General features: G+C 42.6%; 1 protein-coding gene across 1 annotated transcript in view; it reads right to left on the minus strand.

Moving 5' to 3' along the window:
• The window catches only part of ascc3 (activating signal cointegrator 1 complex subunit 3), a 363,313-nt gene that overhangs the window by 141,174 nt on the left and 200,136 nt on the right, over positions 1–22,003 (minus strand). Inside the window, exons 17-21 of the mRNA XM_033021915.1 lie at positions 21,271–21,390; positions 20,654–20,818; positions 18,900–18,986; positions 12,270–12,446; positions 2,436–2,661 (exon numbers count right to left, since the gene is read on the minus strand). Coding sequence (XP_032877806.1) covers positions 2,436–2,661; positions 12,270–12,446; positions 18,900–18,986; positions 20,654–20,818; positions 21,271–21,390 — 775 coding nt within the window. The remainder of the gene's footprint in view (positions 1–2,435; positions 2,662–12,269; positions 12,447–18,899; positions 18,987–20,653; positions 20,819–21,270; positions 21,391–22,003) is intronic.

Consider the following 22,003-nt stretch of genomic DNA (forward strand, 5'->3'; position numbering starts at 1 on the left):
AAGGAAACGTATAACATGCAGTATGTGTGTTTCTTTGTAATTGTAGTCTGTGGAAGTGTATCTCGGCCTTATGCATGGGTGATATATGCGATGTTAGGGTGCAGGTGTTTAGCATTTGTTAGAGTGAGCTAATTGGCTGCAGCTTCCTTTATTCAGTAGATATGGGCTGCATTGGTGGTGGGAGCAGGTATTGAGGGGGGTGGTTCTGGGACGCCAAACCAACTGTTGAGCCGATCCGAGGTGTCGTGGGCCTAACTCAACAAAACACCAATGAATGGAGGTGCCCACTTGATAACCCCAATGATATACTTGCATCTACAGGTTTAGTTATTTTTTAAAGAGCTAATTAACATGTAGGAAGCTGGGGGTTTTTTTTGCATATGGAATCAATTATTAGAAGTTGGGTTATTTAGTTAGATAATAGTTTGGTTTTGGGCTTGGTTTTCTTAATTGTGTGCTTATCCTGGAACTATAGCACAAGTACTTTGTGTTTTAATTGTAATTTCCTTTGCATCTATCCCATGCACATTTGAAAGCCACGATTGGCTGTGCTTCTATCTCAGTTCAAGATTATAGATCATTATCATTCACTGTGGGAAAGAAATTGTTGCTCACACTCCCCTTGAATCTTTTGTTGTTCACATTAAAGCTGTAAACCCGGGCACTTTCATTGTTTGCTTCTCTTACCCTTTACCATCTGTAAAATCCTTTCAATGATAACGCTCCATTCAGATTCCTTTATCCCATTGAGGCCAACCCCAGCTTCTTCAATTTAACCTTGTGGCTGAGCTCTCTCATCCCATTCTGGTTACTCTTCTACACCATCTGCAAGACCTTCCTTCACACACATCCCAGAGTTTGAGAGTTTGCTGACCAGAATTGGAGGTAATACCTCAGATTCAGTAATGTAAAGATTTTCTTAATGTTTTGATTTTTGAAGCCCAAGATCCCAATCCGTCCTGACGGCAGAGTTTTGATTATCCCGACGCGAGGGCTTCGGACATCGGACCGTCGGCAGCAGCGACTGCGGAGGGTTCAAAGGCCCCGACCACGGGTGAACAAGGAGGAAGATGATTGAACTTTATTACCTTCCATCACAGTGAGGAATGTGGATTCCGCTGTGGTGGATGTTTATGTTAAATTTTATTTTATGTGACTGTGTGTATTGTTGTTTTTCACTTAGTATGGCTGTATGGTGACTCATCACCCTACCTTAACTGATACCTGTGAGAATACATTTGAACTTGAACCTGAACTTGCTTTCTGACCTTTGTAAGATTTATGCACATAACGGTCTCTTCCTGGTCGCTTGATGTTCTGTAGAACTGACGTTGGCCTATGCTGCCTTAATCTTCATCTCTCACAAAACCTCTGTGAGAAATGTTTCTGTCCATTGTGCCAATCGATCTATGCCCTTTTGCAGTCTATTACTGACTTTACCACTATTTTCCATCTATTTATGTTTGGTGTCATCTGTGAAGAAAGTGCAGGAAGGAGTACAGGAATGAGATCGAGAACCTTGTCCATGTATCGAGACAACTACCTTTCTTTCAATGTTAGCAAGACAAAGGAGATTGTGATTGACCTCAGGATGCGAAGCAGTACACCTACCCCAGTTTGCATTGACGGTGCCCAAGTAGAGATGGTTGAAAACTTCAAATTCCTAGGAGTCAATATCACCAACAACTTCTCCTGGACCACCCTTATCGAAGCAACGACCAAAAAAGCACACCAATGCCTCTACTTCCTTAGAAGGCTTAGGAAGTTCAGCATGTCCCCTACAACTCTCACCAACTTCTACAGATGCATGGTAGAAAGCATTTTATCAGGATGCATCACAGCTTGGTTTGGGAACAGCTCCATCTAAGACCACAAGAAATTGCAGCAAATTGTGGACACAGCTCAGACCATCACACAAACCAACCTCCCTTCCATTGACTCCATTTATACCTCACGCTGCCTTGGCAAGGTCAGCAGCATAATCAAGGACGAGTCACACCCTGGCCACTCCCTCTTTCGGCTGACTGGATAGCACGCAACAAAGTCTTTTCACTGTATCTCGATACACGTGACAATAAGGTGAACTGTAAATATTGAAAATATACTCTGCACTTCCATATCCAATTCATTGATGGAAATCAAATAAAGCCGCGGTTCTAGCATTGACCCCGTGGGAACATAACTGCTTGTCATCCTACAGTCTGAAAACCAACCATTTGCTGCAAGCAAATGGGACTAGCCAAGTATACCAATTTGGTTGGCATAGACAGAGTGGTCCGAAGGCCTGTTTAGATGCTGTATAGTTCTGAGACTCTTTACTTATTTTCCTTGAGCCAATCTTCTTTTTACCTATGCTGTTGCAACCACTTTGGCCCGTGGGTCTCAATGTTGCCATTCCCAATGTTCTCCAATATGAATGGTTCATTTTAGATTACCTATTTCATCCTTGCGCATGTCCTTCATCTTATCTATGGTGAGTTTCTTTTCCTCAAGCTTTGAGAGCACGTGACCCGGCAGAACCGAGAACTGGCGTAATGGATTGCACCATCCCCATAGTCTCCTGTCAATAGTCTTGCAGAGATTCAACAGCTTGTATGTCATTGCAGGCCATCGTTTTCGCAAAGCAACTTCAAACAGCGCCCGGACAATGCGAGCTGCATTCTACAAACACAATGGAGAAAGAATGGTTGAAATTTCATTTAACAAAATGCACTCTCAGATGTAAAATTAAATTACCTGCATTGATGTTAGTACTCACTGATTTATCATATCAATTCATCAAATCTCTAATTAAATAAATTCATTTTATTACTAATAAAATGCATGTCCAATGGTGTAAAAGCCCTGTCCCACGGTACGAGTTCATTCCAAGAGTTCTCCCAAGTTTGCCCTGATTCGAACTCGGAGATTTATGATAATGGCCACTCGTCTTTACTCGGGGCTCTCATGGACATTTTTCATCATGTTGAAAAATCTTCATGAGTCTTCCCGTGCTTACCTGCCATTAGCGAGTCTTCCCGAGTACCTGCGGTTAGCGCTAAGAGACGTCCCCGGGCTCTGACGTACCCGCTACGTTCATTCTCCGTGCTTACCACGAGTTTGATTTTTTTTAAACTCGGGAGAGCTCTTGGAATGAACTCGTACCGTGGGACAGGGCTTTAACGATTCTGTCAGTTTGTTTCAATGCAGGTGATCCCTTAAAATAACTCCCTCTTAATTATACCAGCAGCATTCAAATATTATTGCATTTTTACATTTTCTGAAAATGAACAACTTAGTTATTCTACAGGAGGAATATTTTGATTGTATTTAAGAACCTAAATTTAAATTCCATGCACAAGTCTTGTTTATTGTTGAAAACTGTTGAGGGGTAGGTTAAATTACGACAAGTTTCAAGTTGCACAGCCTATTGTTTTGGGTGAGATATTAACTCATTCATTCTACTTCTCTAGAAATAGCAAAAATAAAAGTTGGACTTTTTAAAGGAAAGAAAACCATAGAGGAGACAAGACCTGCAATGTTAGGCGATCAATACCCATTATCAGCATTTGTCAGAATACCTGTAATACTATGTAATACTATGGGAAGGATGTAATAGTATTAGAAACAGAGGAAAGAAGATTAGCAAGGATATTACCATTACTGGTTAATTATAGTTGAGCTGAATCAACCACCAGGATTTGTTCTCTTTTAAATAAAGGAGATTTAGTAGAGGCATATAAAATTCTAAGAGGCCAAAGCAAGATGCTTATGCACATATGAATTAGAAGCAGGAGTAGATCATTTGACCCTTCAAGCCTCTGCTGCTATATAATAAGCTGACCATAAACAACCTTCTTTCCTTGCCAGGCAGATTAATAATTAGAGCTACTGATTCAATTTATTTGCTGGAAGGGATACAGAGGAGTTAAAGGGAAATGTTTTGACCCTATGTAGTGGGCATCTGGAAAGTAAGGCAAAATTCTTACTTTTTATATTTCTGGACCAGACCTTGAAGTGTCACAACTCATCATACCAATTAAGATTTGGTAACTAGGACCAACCCTAAAAATAGCTCTATTTTTTGTTGGCATGAATGTTTAGGGCAAACATGTGATTTTCTATGGCATTGTTCTATAATTCTTATATCATCTTCCTAGATCTCAATAAAAACAGCTATCAAGAATTTAAAGAGGGAAGTGATAACAAATATAAAACATCAGTTGAGGTTGAGGTTTATTTGTTGAACAAAATTGGGAGAACTCTTCATTAGATAATAACTACTTGTATTAATACATTATAAAGAAGTAAAACCGACTACTTGGCAGGAGATTTAAGGATTTGACACCAAATACAACACAATTAATCAAAAGGAGGTTCAACGCCACAGAATTAGGAAGTTGTCAAAAAAAGAAAAATGGAGCCAGGATTTAAGGAGGAAATTGTAGAATTTAGCTTAAGCCACTGAAAGCACAGACATCAATAGTGGAGTAATTAAAATTGGCAATGTGCAAGAGGTAGGAAGGAGTCAGATCACCAAGGGATTGAAAACAAGGACAAGAATTCTAAAATGAAAGCAATGCTTAATTAAGGCGGTCACGGTGGCGCAGGGATAGCGTTGCTGCCTCACAGCGCTTGCAGCGCCGGAGACCCGGGTTCGATCCCGAGTACGGGTGCTGTCTGTACGTAGTTTGTACGTTCTCCCTGTGACCTGAGTGGGTTTTCTCCGAGATCTTCGGTTTTCTCCCACACTCCAGAGACACGCAGGTTTGTAGGTTAGTTGGCTTGGTAAATGTAAACAATTGTCCCTAGTGTGTGGGGGGTCGTGTTAATGTGCGAGGATCGCTGGTCGGCGAGGACCCGGTGGGCCGAAGGGCCTGTTTTCGCGCTGTATCTCTAAACTAAACTAAACTAAAAAAGGAGTAAATGTGGGTGATCGCACTTGAGCTGCAAAGGCGAGTTTGGATACATAAAACAGAGTCTGGGGTATTTCAAACTTAAGAGCTGAAAATTTACGTTGGCCACAGAATTGCAATGATTTCAAATATTAACTGCCACAGAATTCTGCCTGACCTGGGGTATTTTCAGCATCTCCTCATATAATTTCAAATCTATTATGTTTCAAAGAAATGAAATGACCGTGGATTCGAGTCATGAGATAACAGAGATATGAATGAAAATTTTGAGGATTTCAGTGGCAATCATGGGATTGGGATATCACTGGAAATATCAGCATTTATTTTTTCATACTTAATTGTTCCTGAATTTGAGAGGCAATTACAATATTGACAGGTTGGAGTAGCATCTCGGCCAGACCTGCTTCCCCATGGAGTAAGGATTAGATGGATTTTTAACAATAATCTGGTAGTTTAAGGTCATAAGGAATAGGAGTAGAATTAGGCCATTTGACCCATCAAGTCTACTCCGCCATTCAATCATGGCTGATCTATCTCTCCCTCCTAACCCCATTCTCAGGCCTTCTCCCCATTACTTCTGACGCCTGTATTAATCGATTGATTGATTGATTATTGATTGATTATACTTTTAATAATCCTTTACAGGAAATTACAGTGCCACGACAGCTTCAAGACAGACATAACACCACACATTTCCTCAAATAGCTTCCATACTTAACAAGTTAAAATACAAGTTAAAATACAATTAATGAAAAATAGTGCAGTTATTTAGCGCATTATATAACCTTATAGCAGCTGGTAAACAGGACTTCCTATGTCTCTCAGTTTTGCACATTGGTGCAATCAGTCTCTGACTGAAGATGCTGCTCTTGATCACCTTCAGGGCATGGAGTGGGCGAGTGGGGTTGGTCATTATTGAACCCAGTTTGTTCAGAGTTCTGGCCTCTGCCACCTGCTGGACCGTTCGTTGCTCAGCCCCGACCACTGAGCCGGCCTTCCTGATCAGCTTGTCCAGTCTGTTTTTGTCCGCTATGCGGGCGCCATCTCCCCAACAGGCCACAGCAAAAAACAGAGCACTGGCCACCACTGAATGGTAGACACTGCACAGTAGGGGTTGGCAGATGTTAAATGACCTCAGCCTCCTTAAAAAATACAGTCGGCTTTGTCCCTTCCTGTACACCGCCTCCATATGACACTTCCAGTCCAGCTCACTGTCAAGCTGCACCCCAAGGTACCTGTGGTTAGCGACCACCTCCACCTCAGTGCCCTTAATGGTGATTGGTGTTGCTTGAGTCCTCCTCCTCCCCCTCCTGAAGTCCACAACTATCTCCTTGGTTTTTGTGGTGTTAAGATGGAGGTTATTGTGTGCACTCCACTCCACAAAGTTACTTATTATGTCTCTATACTCCTCCTCATTGCCCCCTTTAATGAGGCCGACAACAGCTGTGTCATCCGAAAACTTCTGCAAAAAGCAGCTGTTGGTGTTATATTGGAGATCCGCTGTGTAGATGGTAAACAGGAACGGAGCCAGCACAGTTCCTTGTGGAGCCCCTGTGCTGCTCAAGATGGTGCCCGAGACACTGTTCTGTAGGCGCACGTACTGTGGTCTGAGGGAAAGGTAATCCAAACACCACAGTACCAGTGATGGATCCACTTTCATCTTCTCCATCTTCTCCCCTAGCAGTCGGGGCTGAATTGTGTTGAAGGCGCTTGAGAAGTAAAAAAAATGTAATCCTTACAGATGCATCAGTAGTGTCCAAATGTGTGTACACCCTCTGCAGCATGTAAATGAGGGCATCATCGACACTGATGTTAGGCTGATATGCAAACTGTAAAGGATCCATTTGATTTGACACACTAGTCCTGATGTAGGAAAGGACAAGTCTCTCAAATGTCTTCATAATATGTGAAGTGAGCGCTACTGGTCTGTAGTCATTGTGGAGAGTGGGATGGGTCTTCTTTGGGACAGGTACCAGGCAAGATGTTTTCCACAGCCTTGGAACCCTCTGTAGACGCAAGCTCAGGTTGAACAGGTGTGTTAGAATACCACACAGCTCTGAAGAGCAGGTCTTCAGTAGCCTTGGGCTGGTGTCATCAGGCCCCACTGCTTTCCCTGGCTTCAGTCTGTCCAGCATCATCTTGACCTGAGCAGTATGAAGAGTCATAGGTGGGGCTGCCGGTGGAGTGGGAGGTGGAAAGAGGGGACTCCGTACAGGTGACATCTCAGGAGTGATGGAGATGATGGAGAGAGGGAGGGGAGGTGGAGAGGAAGCAGCAATGGTCAGCAGACCAGGTGGGGGAGGCTGGGGTGGTGTGGGGCAGTCAAATCTGTTGAAAAATCTGTTCAGATCATCAGCCAGACTCTGTTCACCATCAGGCAGTGTACCACCTTTCTGCTTCATGCCCATGATCTTTCGCATTCCAGCCCATACCTGCTTCACACCATCTTGCTGCAGCTGTCGTTCTAATTTGAACCTATAGGCTTCTTTCCCCTCCTTAATCCTCACCTTCAGTTCCTTTTGAAGTTCTTTGATTTTATTCCTGTCGTCCTCCCTGAAAGCCTTTTTCTTCTCATTTTGTAAGGCCTTCAGGCTGCTGGTAATCCAAGGTTTGTTATTAGGATAGCAACGAATTACCCTGGATGGCATGATGTCATCATAACAGAAATTGATGTAATGGGTAATGCATTCTGTTAGTCCGTCAATGTCTTCCCCATACTCCTCACAGAACACATCCCAATCTGTTGTCTCAAAACAGTACCTCAGGGCTTCATCTGCCTCAGGATACCATTCTCTTGATGTTCTGGTGGTGACAGGCAGCCTCTTGGCAGCTGGGGTGTAGGAGGGAGAGAGATGTAGCATGTCGTGGTCTGATCGACCAAGAGGGGGCAGTGCAGTACATTTGTAATCAAGAATCTTTCTATCTCCACCTTATAAATATCCGCTGACTTGGTCTTCTGTGACAAAGAATTCCACAGATTCACCACCCTCTGACTAAAAAAATTCCTCATCTCCTTCCAAAATGAACGTCCTGAGGCTGAGGCTATGACCTAGACTCTCCCACAAATGGAAACATTCTCTCCTCATCCACTCCATCCGAGCCTTTCACTATTCTGTCTGTTTCAATTAAGTCCCCCCACATTTTTTGAAACTCCAGCGCATACAGGCCCAGTGCCGACAAACGCTCATCATAGATTAACCGACTCATTCATGCGATCATTCTAGTAAACCTCCTCTCGACCCTCTCCAGAGCCAGCACATCCTTCCTCAGATATGGTACCCAAAATTGCTCACAATATTCATCACCAGCGCCTTATAGAGTGTCAAGACTATTTGTTAGTTTCAAAGTTAATGCTTCCAAGATGGGATTTTTTTTCAAATTACAGGTTTACATAATCACCTGAATTTAAATTCCCCTAGGGCAATGGTGAAATGTGTACATGTTTCTGGATCAATGGTCCAAAACTCTGGTTCCTTCTCTAGTAACTTCAAAACTATGCCTCCCGTCCCCGAGATGTTATGAAGGTGGCAATAGACAGTCTTGTGTGAGAGCAAGATCATGTCACGGTCAAACCCAACCTTAGATCTGAAATGGCATGGTACGTCCTTGAACAAAAAAACAACATGTTGGAAGGACTCAGTGGATTAAACAAACATCTGTGGAGGCAAAAGGTGCATGACAAGGTTTCGACTTGAGATCCTGAATCAGGACCGTCTTTCGACAGGTTTCAAAGGCAGACAGGAATTTGACTGGTCAACCAAACGTGGCACTTCTGAGAGTGCAGCATTGCATCAGTCTGCCACTGATCGCAGTGCAAGTTGCAATGAGCAGGGTATGTTGGAGGTGTGATATAAATACAGAAAATGCTGTTAATACTCAGCAGGTGACAAGAGATTCTTTAATAAGAACTACAGAGTTACCATTTTAGGACAATCACCTTTCATCAGACCTGCTGACCATTTACAGCATTTTCTGTTTTATTTTCAACTCATAATTACAATAGACAATAGACAATAGGTGCAGGAGTAGCTAGCACCGCCATTCAATGGGATCATGCCTGATCATCCCCAATCAATATCCAGTTCCTGCCTTCTCCCCATATCCCCTGACTCCGCTATTTTTAAGAACCCTATCTAGCTCTCTCTTGAAAGCATCCAGAGAACCTGCCTCCAACACCCTCTGAGGCAGAGAATTCCACAGACTCACCACTCTCTGTGAGAAAAAGTGTTTCCTCGTCTCCATGCATTTTGGGACGTCGAAGAAGGGCAGGACCTACACAGTAAATGGTAGGCCTCTGGGTAGTGTTGTAGAGCAGAGGCATCTAGGAGTACAGGTGCATGGTTCCTTGAAGTTCAAGTCACAGGTAGATAAGGTGGTCAAAAAGGCTTTTGCCACTTTGGCCTTCATCAGTCAGAGTATTGAGTATAGAAGTTGGGAGGTCATGTTGCAGTTGTATAAGACGTTGGTGAGACCGCATTTAGAATATTGTGTCCAGTTCTGGGCACCATGTTATAGGAAAGATATTGTCAAGCTTGAAAGGGTTCAGAAAGGGCTCGGTGCTGAGACGGGGCTCCGGTGAGGGCAGCCCGACTCGGGGCTGAGACGGTGCTCCGGTGGCTGAAGCGGCGTTCTGGCGGCGGCGACCTGAATCCGGGGCTCGGCCGCGGGCCAGTGGACGACATCGTCGGGAGCTCGCAGGTCACAGGCTGGTGCCTGTTTTCCGGAGCTCCCGCGGCAACAGCTGCATCCCCTGGACTGGAGGGCGGCAGCTTCAACCATCCCGGGCCGCGGAGCTTGAACCGGCCCGTTCGCGGAGCTCGGTTGAGCCGCGGGACAGACTACCATCGCCCGGTGGGGTAACAACATATCGCCTCAGTGCAGAGGGAGAATGAGGAGGAAAGAGACTTTTGCCTCCATCACAGTGAACTCACTGTGTTGGATGTTAATTTGTGTTTATTGTGTGTTTTGTTGTTTATTATTATATGTATGGCTGCAGGCAACGACATTTCGTTCAGACCGAAAGGTCTGAATGACAAATAAAGGATCTAATCTAATCTAATCTAATCTAATCTAATCTAAATGAACTCTCTTTGTCTGCTGGCATTCAGTATGGGGACTCGGGCAAAAAACCTGTGACCAAATTGCTCGTGAATGCACCTTGCATTGCACAAGGTATGGTTTTGTTAAATGATTGACAATATTTATTGAACTAACTCTCAAACTAATAGGATACTTCAGCATCACTCAAAGTTTAATATACCTGACTTTCTTTGGATATTCAAGACAGATCTTACACTGTGCAGATCAAGTTATACCCTTATTTCTGACCCTTCCAAGACATGAAATATATAACAGCTCAACTTCCTTTATGTACGTGAATAAAGTGTAATGTTCGCAAGAAAGAAAATAGCTGACAGCATAAACCCAGAGGAAGTAATAAAGTAGCCATGTTTTGATGGCATGCCAGCACTTAAAAGAAAACAGAATTATATCATATTTAATTAGAATAAAAACAATGTCAAGTATCCAATGTGGTTCGATTGTGCCAGTTGTTAGCATTTGTGTTCCACTAACTACCATGGTAGCAATTTGCTCAGAAAACAGGCACACTAAGTTTGCAGATCCGAACTTGATATAGTGGTGTAAATGGCCTACATGGACCATATACATTTTATTCTTCACTGGGTAGCTACCCAGATGTTAAGGGCTGGCTCCAATTACCTCTTACGTTTGTTTATTAGTTCCAACAAATTTCTAACTTACTTTTCCAATTTCAGGATAGCCTGCACATTCTTTCAGCTTAATTAAAATCCACTTAAATCTACACCTCAAAAAAATGAAAATGCTTCCTCCTCCATCAAGCTTTATAGAATTATAGAATTTCGCAGCATTTGTGAACCATCGATTTTATACTGTTCATTACTTCTGAAATTATCAAAAGTTGACATGCATGGGTAACATTTATGAATTAGCAACACATAAACCAACTTGAGTTAGTATGAGGAACGTCACCTACTCCTTTTCTGCTTTCTCCTTTTATTACTCTATCTTCCTGTAGTGAAGCGTTCGATGATAATCAATCAGTGGTATATGATAAAAAATCAAACAGTGCCACACCAGAACAGGCCCTTCCACCCACAATGTCTGTGCCGAACATGATATTTAAATTAATCTCTTCTGCCTGCACATGCTCCCCATTCCTCCATCCCTGCAAGTTTGTGTCTCTATCTAAATGATACTATCGTATCCACTTCCACCAACAACCCTGGCAGCCATTCGAGGCACTCCGTATGAAAATCTTTCCTTGGATCTCTCCTTTAGAGTCTACCCCTCTCACCTCATAGCTATGCCCTCTGATATTTGACCTCTCCAACCTGGGAAAAAAATTCTGAATGCCTATCCTATCAATACCTCTCATGATATTATAAACTTCTAATAGATCTCCCTCAACCACTGATGCCCCAGTGACAATAATCCAAGTTTGTCTAACTTCTCCTTATAGTTATTGCCCCCTATTGTAGGCACCAACCTCTCCTGCACCCATTTCAAATCCTTCCTGTAATGGGGCAAGCAGAACTGCACACAATACTCTGAAGAAGGGTTTCGGCCCGAAACGTTGCCTATTTCCTTCGCTCGATAGATGCTGCTGCACCCGCTGAGTTTCTCCAGCATTTTTGTGTACCTGCACACAATACTCCACATGCGGCCTAAGTTCTATAACGTTGTAACATGACTTCCTGCCCCTTACACTCATAACTCTGGCCATTAAAGGCAAGATATGCATGCTTTACCACATCATCCAAGTGTGTAACTATTTTCAGGGAGCTATGGACCCCAAGATCTCTCTGTACATTCATTCTGATTAGGGTCTGGCCATTAACTGTATACATTCCCCTTATATTTGGCCTCCCAAAGTGCAACATCTCACACTTGACCAGATTAAACTCCATCTGCAATTTCTCTGCCTATATCTCTAACTGATCTTTATCCTGCTGTCCTTTTTTATCTTAGCTTTCTTCACTGTCCACAACTCCACCAATGTGTTGATGATAAAATTAAATTATATATTTCAAAATCATTTGTAAAAGTTGCCCATTTTCTTTTCATTATTCTTTCATAAGCCTCGTAGAACTCTGAACAGTGTGGATTGAAGAAAGTTGTTATGATCTCCAACAAGATCATGAATTCAGCTGCGAGCGGGAGAAGAAATATGTCAAGGCACATTATTAACCGTTCTTCAAATTCTCCACATGTGGGAAATCTTTCTTAATGGGTTAAAATATGAAGCATAAAGATCTGAATTTTCATCAAGGATGGAATTGTGTGGCATTATAATATTCATTGAGGGAAATGGATCTGCTACAAAGATCTTACCTGAGCAACATATGCAGAGTCAGAAATGAGTGAGAAGCTATCCAGCTCGCCGTGGCTTATGTACGTTTGGAGAAGAATGTTCACTTTGCCATAGGTATTCTCGACTCCTCCTGCGACAGACAGCTCACAGTAATTGCACAACAGCTGATCGAGCTCCTCCAATTCCTCCTCTCTTACCTGCAAAAACACAAAGAAATTCAGTACATTTAATGCCAGGATATATGACTTGGCAAGTAGACACACAGACTCTAATCTTAATACTAACGAAACATGCTAGCTAAACATTCCCAGAACCAATTTCCCCGCAGTATTTTTTGTAAAAATGTTCTTTTCCTATTACCACAAAAATAATTGATGTCATATATTCAGGTTATTCAGGCGAGGGGGGGACCTCATTGAAACATCGAATAATGAAAGGCCTGGATAGAGTGGATGTGGAGAGGATGTTTCCACTCATGGGAGAGTCTGGGACTAGAGGGCCATAGCCTCAGAATAAAAGGACGTATCTTTTGAAAGTAGGTGAGGAAGAATCTCTTTGACTAAAGAGGGTGGTGAATCTGTGGAATTTATTGCCACAGATGGCTGTGGAGGCCAAGTCAGTGGATATTTTTAAGGTGGAGATTGACAAATTCCTGATTAATATAGGTGTCAGGGGTTATGGGGAGAAGACAGGAGAAAGGGGTTGGAAAGCCAATAATAGATCAGGCATAATTAAACGGTGGAGTAGACGATGGGCCAAATAGTCTAATTCTGCTCCAAAAACATGAGCTTATTGGTAATGGCACTTAATCCATGAACATGTCCAGACCTAGGTGAAAGTACAATCTTAAAATGTATATTGCTCAATACCAGTACACTGGTCAGCTAATACAATTGTTTCGCTTTCAGAACTTGGGAGCCAAAAACAATTTCTCCTCCCCAGCGTTATTAAAGTATTTACATGAAATGCTTAAGAAGGAACTGCAGATGCTGGAAAATCGAAGGTAGACAAAAAGGGTGGAGAAACTCAGCGGGTGAGGCAGCATCTATGGAGCGAAGAAAACAGGCAACGTTTCGGGCCGAAACCCTTCTTCAGACTGATGTGAGGGTGGAGGGGGGGGGGGGGGGGGGGGGGGCAGGAAGAAGAAAGGAAGAGGTGGAGCCAGTGGACTGAGGGAACCGAGCGGAGGTGTTCGGCGAAGCGATCGGCAAGCCTACGCTTGGTCTCACCGATGTAGAGCAGTTAACAGTTAGCGGATGCAATAGATGAGGTTGGAGGAGGTGCAGATGAACCTCTGCCGCACCTGGAAAGACTGCTTGGGTCCTTTAATGGGGGGGGGGTAAAGTGACAAGTATAGCATTTCTTGCGGTTGCAAGTGAAAGTGCCAGGAGAGGGGGTGGTTTGGGTGGGAAGGGATGAATTGACCAGGGAGTTACGGAGGGAGCGGTCTCTGCGGAAAGCAGACAGGGGAGGAGATGGGAAGATGTGGCGGGTGGTGGGGTCACGTTGGAGGTGGCGAAAATGTCGGAGGATTATTTGTTGTATGTGACGGCTGGTAAGGTGGAAGGTGAGGACAAGGGGAACTCTGCCCTTGTTACGAGTGGGGGGATGGGGAGTGGGAGTAGTCACAGGGGTATAGAAGAGACCCTGGTGAGAGCCTCATCTATGGTAGAAGAGGGGAACCCCCGTTCCCTGAAGAATGAGGACATCTCCGATGCCCTGGTGTGGAACACCTCATCCTGGGTGCTGATGCGGCGTAGACGGAGGAATTGGGAGTAGGGGATGGAGTCCTTACAGGAAGCAGGTTGGGAATAAGTGTAGTCCAGATAGCCATGGGAGTCAGTGGGTTTATAGTGGATGTCGGTCAGGAGTCTACCTCCTGCGATGGAGATAGTGAGGTCAAGAAATGGTAGGGAAATGATGGAAATGGTCCAGGTGTATTTGAGTGCCGGATGGAAGTTAGTGGTGAAATGGATGAAGTCAGTGAGTTGTGTGTGGGTGCAGAAATGCTTGTAGCAAACAGCACAGTGTTAATTTAGGAGCATGATCTCACAATCCAAGTTATACCGGGGCAACAAATTGTTTCATGTTACGTGCCTAAATGTAGTGAACAAGAGCCTTTTATTCGGGCGGGAGACAGAGAAAGGGAGGCAGAGAAAGGGAGGCAGAGAGAGGGAGACAGAGAGAGGGAGACAGAGAGAGGGAGACAGAGGGAGGAGAGAGAGGGAGGAGAGAGAGGGAGGAGAGAGAGGGAGGAGACAGAGGGATGAGACAGAGAGGGAGACAGAGAGGGAGACAGAGAGGGAGACAGAGAGAGGAGACAGAGAGAGGAGACAGAGAGAGATAGGGACAATGAGAGGGGACAGAGAGAAAGGGGAACAGCGAGAGAGGGGGACAGAGAGAGAGTGAGACAGAGGGAGAGAGACAGAGGGAGAGAGACAGAGGGAGAGAGACAGAGGGAAAGAGACAGAGGGAGAGAGACAGAGGGAGAAAGGGGGAGAGAGAAAAGGGGAGAGACAGAGGGAGAGAGACAGAGGGAGAGAGACAGAGGGAGAGAGACAGAGGGAGAGAGACAGAGGGAGAAGAGAGAGAGAGAGAGAGAGAGACAGACAGTGAGAGACAGAGGGACAGAGGTTCCAAGTGATGTGAAAACCCCCCAAAATAATTCAATGCACTAGCATGACCAGCAATACTGAAAACAGACGAAAGGAGGAACAGGTTTTATGCCATTTGCTGTTGTTTTTGTTGTTGTTTTTATTGTCATGTGTACTAGGTTATAGTGAAAAGCTTTGTTTGTGTGCTGTCCACTCAAATCATACTACACATGAATTCAATCAAGCTATATATGGGTATTGGAAAATATAACAGATAATGCAGGAAGTAAAATATTAAAGCCAAGAAGTTAAAAAAAAAACAAGATCTGCAATGAGAGAGGTTGGTAGATCCTAAACTGCACCTAAACTTGTGAGAATGTATTTCTTCTTTTGAATAATTTTGAAAAGATTCAGCTAGCGGTAATGATAAAAATATACATGACAAGCAGACATCATTGCAACGTTTCCAACACATCCATGGTACTCCAGTGCTAAACAGATATCCAGTGCCGTTTGTTAATAAATACAATTGAGACAGTGGTAAAATAAAATCGAAGAAATTACAACTAAACACTCCTTTCTCTGCTGGCAGTCAAAATTCGAAATTAAAGGAATCGCGCACTTAATCCCATTCTGATTACCACAGAAAATATACAATTTGTTTTCCAATTACTACTTGCAAAGTTACACGGTTGGTGTGATTAGTACAACTATCAAGTTTGGTGCAGCTGAAGGCATTTTTTTTAGGGAACATGCAACAGCACTTCGTCTGAGAAACTCTTCGACATTTGGAGAGGAACATTAAATTGATAATAAGCAATAAAGCAGTAGTTTCTCAAGAGTTTGCCACCTCAAAATTCAATAGGGCATGAGGCCACGGCACTGTATATTGCAGGACAGGCCGAACACAATTAATGTCGTGAAAGTCTTTACTTCCATGTGAAGGTCTGGTTTATATTAGGTCTCAGGTCTGGTTCACATTAGGTTTCAGATCTGGTCATGGGAATGTGATCTGTGAAGGAATGAGGCCTGGCAAGGAGGGAGTTATTATTGAGGGATGGCTATTAATTGAGCTGGGAGGTGGGCAGGAGAAAATGGTCTCCAGAGTTATGCTGGGGCATCAGGGCAAAGTAAAGCTGCATGTGCAAGTGCAGGTGGAGTCAGGTCACAATTGATTTTTGGGCACTGATGGTCAAGTTCACATGGGTGGGGAAAGGGTCATGACTAATACCGGGAGTGTTTGAGGGAAAACCGCCATGAAGGTCTCATGCAAGGCCACTTTAATGACAAAGCAGATATCACAGCTTGTGTGTGATTGTTTCTTAATAGGTGGTCCATGCTGACCACATGGAGGAGAATCTAAGACATCACAGTCTTAAGGAATTACTTGTGATACATAACACACACACGTTGAAATATGTGATATATCATTTATTGGTAGGAAGGAACCGTAGATGCTGGTTTAAATCGAAGAGACACAAAATGCTGGAGTAACTCAGCGGGACAGGCACTATCTCGGGAGAGTAGGAATGGGTGACGTTTCGGGTCGAGACCCTTCTTCAGACTGATGTCAGGAGAGAGGGAGATACGATCGCCGAGTAGCGATCGTTTCGCTGAACACCTCCTCTCATTCCACTTAAACCTACCTGATCTCCCGGTTGCTAAACACTTTAACTCCCCCTCCCATTCCCGCACTGACCTTTCTGAACCTGGGCCTCCATAATGTTTGGGACAAAGACCCATCATTTATTTATTTGCCTCTGTACACATTTTTGAGATTTGTAATAGACAAAAATCACTTGTGGTTAAAGTGCACATTGTCAGATTTTATTAAAGGGTATTTTTATACATTTTGGTTGCATCATGTATAAATTACAGCTGTGTTTATACATAGTCCCCCCTATTTCAAGGCACCATAATGTTTGTGACACATGGCTTCACAGGTGTTTGTAATTGTGTTTAATTGCCTCCTTAATGCAGGTATAAGAGAGCTCTCAGCACCTAGTTTTTCCTCCAGTCTTTCCATCACCTTCGGAAACTTTTGTTGCTGTTTATCAACATGAGGATCAAAGGTGCGCCAATGAAAGTCAAAGAAGCCATTATGAGACTGAGAAACGAAAATAAAACTGTCAGCGACATCAGCCAAACCTTAGGCTTACCCAAATCAACTGTTTGGAACATCATTAATAAGAAAGACAGCACTGGTGAGCTTACTAATCGCAAAGGGACTGGCAGGCCAAGGAAGACCTCCACAGCTGATGACAGAAGAATTCTCTCTATGATAAAGAAAAATCCCCAAACACCTGTACGACAGATCAGAAACATTCTTCAGGATTCGGGTGTGGATTTGTCAATGGCCACTGTCCGCAGAAGACTTCATGAACAGAAATACAGAAGCTACACTACAAGATGCAAACCACTGGTTAGCTGCAAAAATAGGATGGCCTGGTTACAGTTTGCCAAGAAGTACTTAAAAGGTCAACCACAATTCAGGAAAAAGGTCTTGTGGACAGATGAGACGAAGATTAACTTATGTCAGAGTGTTGGCAAGCAAAGTATGGAGGAGAGAAGGAACTGCCCAAGATCCAAAGCATACCACCCAATCTGTAAAACACGATGGTGGGGGTGTTATGGCCTGGGCATGTATGGCTGCTGAAGGTACTGGCTCACTTATCTTCATTGATGATACAACTGCTGATGGTAGTAGCATAATGAATTTTGAAGTGTATAGACGCATCCTATCTGCTCAAACAAATGCCTCAAAAATCATTGTCCAACGATTCATTCTACAGCAAGACAATGATCCCAAACATACTGCTAAAGCAACAAAGGAGTTTTTCAAAGCAAATAAAATGGTGATTTCTTGAGTGGCCAAGTCAATCGCCCGATCTGAACCCAATTGAGCATGCTTTTTATATGCTGAAGAGAAAACTGAAGGGGACTAGCCCCCAACTCAAGCATAAGCTAAAGATGCCTGTAATACAGGCCTGGCAAAGCATCACCAGAGAAGACACCCAGCAACTGGTGATGTCCATGAATCGCAGACTTCAAGCAGTCATTGCATGCAAAGAATATGCAACAAAATACTAAACATGACTACTTTCATTTACATGACATTGCTGAGTCCCAAACATTATGGTGTCCTGAAATGGGGGACTATGTATAAACACTGCTGTAATTTCTACATGGTGAAACCAAAATGTTTAAAAATGGCCTTTATTAAAATCTGACAAAGTACACTTTAACCACATGTGATTTTTTCTATTACAAATCTCAAATTGTGGAGTACTGAGGCAAATAAATAAATGATGGGTCTTTGTCCCAAACATTATGGAGGGCATTGTATATTTGATGATTTTCTGTTGTGCTGCTGGCAACATGTCGCTACAGATAGGCGCCAGCTTTATACATTCTAGTAAATACTTTCCAGAGGACCTATTCCTGAAATGTAATTTATTATAATAATAATAATAATACATTTTATTTATGGGCGCCTTTCAAGAGTCTCAAGTACACCTTACAAAATTTAACAAATAGAGTAAAAACACGTAAGCGGAATGAAATAAATAGTAAAGACATCACCAGTACACAAATTAAAGACAGAATTCAATCCAAAGACAAAAATCAAAAACACAATATGAAGAGAGAGCAGCGGCAGCTAAAGCGCGCCAGCGTACACTCTCCCTTCCGGCAGCCATCTTGGACACAGAATAAAATAATCATTTACACACAAAAAAACATCCCCCCACAATGGTTACCACTGTGGGGGAAGGCACAATGTCCAGTCCCCATCCCCAGTTCTCCCATAGTCAGGCCTATTGAGGCCTCCACAGTTGCCTCTACGGAGGCCCGATGTTCCTGGCCGTTCTCGCCGGGTGGTGTTGCTCCGGCGTCGGGAGAGTCCTCACAGCGGCTAGGACGGCTGGAACGGCCGATTCCCTACCGGAGTCCATGGCATTCCGAAGCCGACAGGGCCGGACTATACCAGACTATACAAAGCTTGAATAAACTCTTTATAGTGAAGCATCAAGTACTTAATTTTTCAAGTTAATTTACCTTGATTTGTTCAAATTCTTCAGCTTTAGATACTAAAGCAAATATGTCTGCCTCAGTTTTGTGAGCACCGAGCAGTTCATTGAAAGTCTGCAAATGAAGCGTAAATAGTTGTAGATAAAATATAATAGAACATGGAATAGTACAGGAACAGCCCTTTCGCCCTTCGATGTCAAATACCGGGTTTAGCTGGACCTACCATCGGAAATTAAAAATGGAACATAGAACAGCACTTTTGTCACATTGCTTAAACAATTAATGTGTCTAGAGAAGTGTGCTCAGACCCCCACCCCGCCAAATTGTTTCCTTCTAATTAATCATTAAATTTACAATTTATTAACAAAAAGCAGGTCAGATTTTTTAGGATACTTGCTTGTATGGGAATTGTTACACATACATACAGTGTGTTGTGAAGCAAGTATAATCACTGAATGTGATAATCATTTAAGTGGTGTGTTATGCTACAAAACAAAATCCAAAACGTTTTTGTTTTACCCCTGAAACAGTGAACATTTCTGAGGGCTATCTTGCCGGGCTATAATCCTGTTTTAATTAGTGAGAGAAAGGATTTTATTTTAATTATGTAACAACGAATGAATTTTCAAAAGACAGATCAATTGGCAGAAGCTTGAAAAGCGATTGATAGTCCTGTGCTGAAAGCTTATTGTGAAAATGGTGACTAAAAATGCTCACCAGCAAAAGAAAGCTGTAAGAATTATCAGCAGCCCTAACAATTGCAAAAACAAGAATATGACCTGATTCGTTTTGCACATTTCTTTTGCAGTCTGATAAGAACAACAATTATATTTTATAATTATAAATTATATTTTTATAATTTAGTGAATAACGAATAGTGAAAGGCTAGGATAGAGTGGATGTGGAGAGGATGTTTCCACAAGTGGGAGAGTCTTGGACCAGAAGACATAGTCTCGGAATAAAAGGATGTTCCTTTAGAAAGGAGATGCGGAGGAATTTCTTCAGTCAGGGGGTGGTGAATCTGTGGAATTAATTGCCGCAGAAGGCTATGAAGGCCAGGTCAATGGATATTTTTAAGGTGGAGATTGATAGATTCTTGAATAGTACAGGTGTCAGGGGTTATGGGGAGAAGGCAGGAGGATGGGGTTGAGAGAGAAAGATAGATCAGGCATGATTGAATGGCGGAAAGGACTTGATGGGCTGAATGGCCTAATTCTGCTCCTATAACTTATGAACATATTTGGATACTTCCATGTGGGAACAATCATATTTCTATTCTCAGGCTCACTAATAACTAATAAAATATCTACTTTTGCTAAATGCATTGTATCAGTACAGAAAAGACCAAATCTCATAATAGAAACATAGAAAATAGGTGCAGGAGTAGGCCATTCGGCCCTTCGAGCCTGCACCGCCATTCAATATGATCATGGCTGATCATCCAACTCAGTATCCTGTACCTGCCTTCTCTCCATACCCCCTTATCCCTTTAGCCACAAGGGCCACATCTAACTCCCTCTTAAATATAGCCAATGAACTGGCCTCAACTACCTTCTGTGGCAGAGAGTTCCAGAGATTCACCACTCTCTGTGTGAAAAATGTTTTTCTCATCTCGGTCCTAAAGGATTTCCTCTTTATCCTTAAACTGTGACCCCCTTGTCCTGGACTTCCCCAACATTGGGAACGATCTTCCTGCATCTAACCTGTCCAACCCCTTAAACAACTTTCAAAATTATTACTTTGCACAAGCATGTGGTGCAGTAAGCATTTCAAATCCATACCTCGATAGTATTATAGCGAATGTAGTAATGACTGGCAGTTCTACCAAGATCTGTAATTGAAAAATAACCAGTTCTTTCTTCAAAACGGACCATCCTGGCTTGGTCCAACTTGTGGCCAGCCTCAATGACAAGCTCTTGTCTGTATTTTTCCAGTCCGGGGTCCATCTGTATGAGGGATATTCACGATCAACAGTGGAACAAGAAAAAAATAATGCTTTTTAAGCAAACTGTAATAAAACTTTACTATCACATCTCCATGCTAAAATTTAAATCAACAAATTAGTTTGGGTTTTCTCTGCTTCTTTCCTATAACCAGATCGAGAATTATTCACTTCTTCCATTACAATGAAATTAAATGGGGATTCTCATCAACTGAAACATCATAACTGTTCCAATGGCACACTGTGCATTAAACTACTAAATGCAAAATCAATGTTTCCAATATCACAGATGTACAAGCATGTAAATGCACCACATTCAGTCACACTATAATGACACCACACTGTACCGAACTGACTTCATGAAGTTGTTTTAAATAAACTTAAATGAGTAGCATGATCAGTGAAATGATTAAAACAAACAAATTTAAGGAGGCTCCAAGATTATCTTATTTTTACCTGGTAAACTTTGTAATTGATACCATAGGCTATTGGGTTTGCTCTGATCCGCACATAGAGGTAGGTATAGCTCAGCCATTTCACTGCTTCTTCCACATTAGTTACTGTTCCCAAAGCTATCTGGAAAGATACAACATAAAAGCAAATTAATTTCAATTTCATGGCAAGGCCTCATAAAACAGGGTGAAACTGATGATTTTCAAGATGTCAATTTGACAGCAACATTTATGGACCCAACAACGTTTTTTTATCATTCATGCTTTGGTCAAGGAAGTGCTGCAAGCCCGAAAAACTTGATACTGTAGTAACTTCAGCAAAAGATGTGGAAGTTTCCATCAAATTTTGACTTACTTCACTTCACCATACACACACAACTCCACGAGGTTTGAACATGCTAGTAACTTTTAATCATCTCTCATTTTAAGTTATTGAACTGGACAACCTTCTTTCTTTTAAATAAGCAATAGCCAGTTATATGCTCCTCATGAATGCAGGTGTTGATAGTCATTGGGGAGGAGATGTCGTCACCAATCTGCAAAGATTCGAGGTCTGCAATGAACATTCCAGTTGCAAAAGGAGGTACAGAGGGTCAGGTCTTTGAGCTTGGTGATGAGTTTGGAGGGGATGGTTGTGTTGAATGCTGAGCTGCCATCGATGAACAGTGTACGTGTACGTGTTCCTGTTACCCAGGTGGTCCAGAGCAGAGACAAGCGATAGAATCTTGGTTTCCCTA

The sequence above is a fragment of the Amblyraja radiata genome, chromosome 5 (assembly GCF_010909765.2).
Source record: "Amblyraja radiata isolate CabotCenter1 chromosome 5, sAmbRad1.1.pri, whole genome shotgun sequence".
NCBI lineage: Eukaryota > Metazoa > Chordata > Chondrichthyes > Rajiformes > Rajidae > Amblyraja > Amblyraja radiata.